This window comes from Mya arenaria, chromosome 8 (genome assembly GCF_026914265.1).
Source record: "Mya arenaria isolate MELC-2E11 chromosome 8, ASM2691426v1".
NCBI lineage: Eukaryota > Metazoa > Mollusca > Bivalvia > Myida > Myidae > Mya > Mya arenaria.
The window spans coordinates 63,766,246-63,771,359 of NC_069129.1; the positions used below are offsets into that span (position 1 = coordinate 63,766,246).

At 37.3% G+C, this 5,114-nt stretch overlaps 1 protein-coding gene across 1 annotated transcript; it reads left to right on the top strand.

Moving 5' to 3' along the window:
* Positions 1-211: 211 nt before the first annotated feature.
* Positions 212-3,078, top strand: LOC128242548 (uncharacterized transmembrane protein DDB_G0289901-like). The gene is made up of 2 exons (XM_052959739.1): positions 212-332; positions 730-3,078. Exon 2 carries the CDS (start codon positions 751-753, stop codon positions 1,597-1,599), a length of 849 nt encoding a protein of 282 aa, XP_052815699.1. The 5' UTR covers positions 212-332; positions 730-750; the 3' UTR covers positions 1,600-3,078.
* The last annotated feature ends 2,036 nt before the right edge of the window (positions 3,079-5,114 follow it).

Below are 5,114 nucleotides of genomic sequence, written 5' to 3' on the forward strand. Positions count from 1 at the left end.
TTCGTTATAAAGATCTATTCTTTTTTAATAATCATTGAGGAAAGTAAAGGTAAGTAATTTGTTCCTATTCAAACAAAGTCACTGTTAGAAGACAAAAGAAAATTCTCATTTCTATTGGGCCTTTGTTGGATTGAAATCATGCAATATTGAACGGAACGATGGCTTGTCAATGTGTCTGAATCAGATAATTATTACTGCCAATATTAATCCAAAGTTTTTACTCATTTTTTTCCGAATAAATAGGGTAAACGTCTATTACACTTTTGAGCGCAATAGAAACAGATTTGTGAAGATATTGTTTGCCAACAAATGTCTACAGAGTTCTCTCGCGGGTAAGTGATTTATCATATTAATTCATACAGGGTACATAAACTTTAAATTAAAATTTCTATTGTATTATTAAAATGGAAACTCATACTTAAATTGTATTATTCTACTTCGTTTATAAATATTTAAGATTTTTTATATATATTGACGGCCTTTAAAGACATGTTAATAGCAAATTTTGAATATAATATTACAAAATACTCCTACTTAATTGTTGGTGTAAGTAATTGTCGTAGTAAATTGCTAAAATGATAAGACAATTCTCGGCAAAACACTTTTCTGTACAATATATATATATATATATATATATATATATATATATATATATATATATATACATGTTAGTTTATTCATTGTATTTTCATTGCTACAAATGCTAAATGAGTATCTTGCTTTTCACAGTGTTCAAATAACGTTGGTAAAATGGTGTGGGGTTCCGGTGGGTTTGGCAATTCCGTAGACGCCGGGAGCAATGGCGGGAACTGGGGATCATCGAGTCATGGAAGTGGAAGCTGGGGCAGCAGCGGGTTCAGTTCCGGTGAGCCATGTGGCGGGAACATCGGCACAGGAGGCTTCGGTTCGAGCAGCTGGGGACACTGCGACCGCCCGGACAACGCAGACCCGCTTGGAACGCATTCCAACATGTGCGTCGCCTGCAATACGACCAACTGGAGTAATCAGGGTCTCATGAAGCCACACTATGATGAGTCGTGTCCCGGGTGTCGCCGGGAACGCAGCATGGCGCAGATGGGCTCGGAACAGTTTGGCGGTTATGGCTCTCTTGAATATGCGGCCGGTTCTATGGTCCTTGGATCAATGTACGCGTATGCCCAAAGCGAAGGAGGCGAAGAAGCGGAGAAAAAGAAGTCGAAGTTTCTCGGCTTTCTAAAAAAAGGAAAAGAAAACATCGTTCCACGGATTCCAAAGAAAGGCCCACCGAAACTCGCGACAACAAGCCTTTGGGGCGACAAATTGCTAGAAAAACGCAACCACCCTCCTAACAGTAAGTTATCGAAGATGGAAAAACTGAAAAAGACATCGTCGTCGATAGAGGAGGAGGCGATGGAAACAAGCATGACTTCATCCACAGAAACCGGCGACTTTGAAACAATAAGCTCCGATGGACAAGAAGGAACTATATCGAGCCCTGAAGTAAAAGGCTTCAAGAGTCTTTGGGACACACAGAGCAAATCGAAATTTGGCGGGCCAAGTTTGTGGGGGTTAGGCGGAAACAGAAAAATTCGCATGGCAAATAAAAGTATCTTTACTTAAAAGGTGGACACAACATTAAGCTTATGTGTTATCTTCCATAATGAACATAAATTATTTTTTTATAAATAGTCAAATGCTTTAATCCAAAAGCCGTTTTGTTTGTGGTTAAATACATATAATAGTATTTTTCACGTTCTGCAGAAAAAAATAGGACTGGGTCAGCACTGACGCAGCCCGAATGAGGCGTTAAAGACAATCGGAACATCTCGGCCATCTCCGTCATAGTGATACGACGACTAGTTTTCGGTGGTAAATGACCGAGATGCTCCGATTGCGTTAAAGATATACTCAATCATGTTCAATTGATGCCATTATTTGTGGACCAATGAGAATCGAGTTGAATTCAAGGACTTGTGTCACTGCAAAGACGGCGAATGATGTCAAAAAATACTTTTAACAGGGAAACGTGTATTCCTCTATACTTCAGTCAGCAGCATGGAAGGTCTTACACGGGGTCCGAGCCCCACGAAACCATCGAACCTTTTTTTTTTAATAACATTTACTTAGAACTATAATTCTGTCATCAAACGTTCTGTGGAATATAAACTGGAAATTGAATAATACCCTATTCTCATAAACCGTGCATACACTAAGACCTTTAATGGTTTAAAAAAAGCACTTTTGTTTGATACCCATATGTCGTGTTGTATTAGATTTGAGTATTAATAATTCGTCGGCAGAGTTCCACATGGTGACAATATTGAGACATTGGTACCGCTGGAATAGTTTTGAAAATATATATTCAATGGTTTTATATACTGAATATGAGGAAGTATTATTAAAAGGCTGAATCACAGCTCCCAAAGTTCTGTGGGTAGTAATATAAAAAACATACAGCTCCACAAAGCCCACAGTCATATATTGAGACAGAATAGCAGATATGTCAACAAGTGGTCGTGTTGAAAAAAGCCTTTTTGTATTGTGATCATTGTGTTGTATTTTCCATCGTGTCTGTGTAATTTTGATCTCTCTATTAGTGCAATGTGTCGTAACACTCTCTGTGTTATTGTTTTGTATTGTGATCATTGAGTTGTATTTTCCATCGTGTCTGTGTAATTTTGATCTCTCTATTCGTGCAATGTGTCGTAACACTCTCTGTGTTATTGTTTTGTATTGTGATCATTGAGTTGTATTTTCCATCGTGTCTGTGTAATTTTGATCTCTCTATTCGTGCAATGTGTCGTAACACTCTCTGTGTTATTGTTTTGTATTGTGATCATTGAGTTGTATTTTCCATCGTGTCTGTGTAATTTTGATCTCTCTATTCGTGCAATGTGTCGTAACACTCTCAGTGGTATTGTTTTGTATTGTGATCATTGTGTTGTATTTTCCATCGTGTCTGTGTAATTTTGATCTCTCTATTCGTGCAATGTGTCGTAACACTCTCTGTGTTATTGTTTTTGTTTCTTGATTTGTGAGCTCAAGTTTTACATAATCTCAATAAAATTTATCTTCAAACAATTTAGTTACGAGAGTTTTCTTATTCACATTTCAATGGGCAAACGGTTGTTGCATTTTTAAAGCACAGGTTACACTCTTTTTAGTGTCTTGATATAGACATAAATAAATATTATTTTAGGCAAAGCTTTACATTTGTCACAATGTTTGACAGTCTAATATGATTCTTAATATTTCAAAATGTTCTTCATGCACAACGGTATAATGTACGTAGACCAAAAGTTATTTTTATGATACACGCGGTCATTGCCGCGGTTTAATTGATTTAAGACTGGCATTTTGCAATTTACCTTTGTAATACAATTGCTTTTGTATCGGTCGAATATGTGAATGACTATAATATGCATTATGAGTCCATATGGTTCCGTTTAGGAAACTTATATTTTGACATAATCCCGAGTACGTTGGAAAGAATACAACTAGTTTTAGCAGGCTATAATTTGTAAATTTCGAAACGTTGAGCGAAATGACTATTAACTATTGACGTTTTATCTTACACCTTCTACGTATATTGATGAAAATGTTGCATTATTCGTTGTTTTGTCTTACAACAACCATCATGACCTAATCGGTGATACTAAACGGAAATAATTTTGATTCAAATTCTGAAAACGGCCTTAGAATACAACCTCCATATAGTATAGAACATTCTATAAATATTCTTGAATTTTAGTTATGGTTGGAAACCTTTATCCAGCTATTGAAAGACAACAGCAATTGAATTACGAACATTTTATTAATTTTGTATTGCATGAAATTCTTTTAATAGTTTATATCTTCTGAGCGTAAAATAAAATAATGAAGTCTGAGCCCAAGTTTGAGGGCCATTCAGGATATTGAGAACTTTCCGTTCCAAACCAACACCAACTAATGAATAAATGAATTATATTTGACTCTTCCTAGTAGCACACCTACTCACTCAATGACAATAAAAGCACCATGTAATATGCACAAGATTAAAATGTCATAACACAAACATTTTATTGCTAGTTGGTTGAATAATTGAATATACACGTGACGTCTTTTTTCAGCACGTGTCGAAAGTGCTAGAGCACGAGTACAAGCGATCTAGTGACACGATGGAAGGATCCTGGGGCAAGGGCGGCTTCTCAAGCGGCATCGCCAAGAGCGCCGGGAACAACAAGGACCCCGCGGGCCAGCATGGTGCTTCCTGTATAGCAGGAAGTGACGGCTGGTGTAGCTCCAGATGGGGCCGCCCCTTCTATGACGAGGGCTGCCCTGGGTGTCGGCATGCGAGGGCCGGCGGGTCATTTGCGAGCGGCGGTCAGGAAAGTGGTGTTTTTAAGGTGCTGTCCGTCGTTGGAGGATATAAACAGGCAAAGATGAGTTTATGGGACTGAATTTAGTGTAACGGAGACACAAGAAAGAATGCGTAACGTGTGTTGACTAAGACAAGTTGATAGTTGATAGCATATACTGTTTAAGTTAGGCCCCTCTAACGTCGAATCCTGGATCCGGCACTGGTAGCATATTTAATGCAAATACGTTCCGTTTCAAAGAAAGTGTGAATAGCGTAGAACTAACACTTTACGTCTTGTAATACCCGCAGTTCAGTTTACGTGTACCAAAGGACACTACCAGACAATAAAATCGCTGATAAGCCATCTTATTGTTTTAGTATTCGCCATGTTGTTATGTATACATGTAGTTGTGATCAAAAGCATTTATGTTACATATTTTATGCAACAATATATACCATTTCAAAATGTTGAATTCAAATGTTTACAGCATACTGTGAAATCGTATACATGTCTATATGTCCGCACGAAGTTTCGTTGTTTTCCGAGAAAGAAATTTTCCGTGGATTATGATTTCTTAAAATTCGAAAAAGACTGAAAAACAATCCTAATCAATTTAAAACGATCAATTTCAAATCGCCTGCAATCTGTTACTTCAGTAAACTCGCATTTCATACCAACACATTCATAGAATTCTGTACTTAAGTACCTGAACAATGATTTTGGTTCTAAAAATAGCATTCGTGGACAGTGTACAAAATGTTCACCCGTAACGAACTATAAGGCTAAAAGCGAACA

Bases quoted from the DNA above. Each gene is read 5' to 3' on its own strand.
- LOC128242548 (XM_052959739.1), top strand. From the start codon at position 751: ATGGTGTGGGGTTCCGGTGGGTTTGGCAATTCCGTAGACGCCGGGAGC.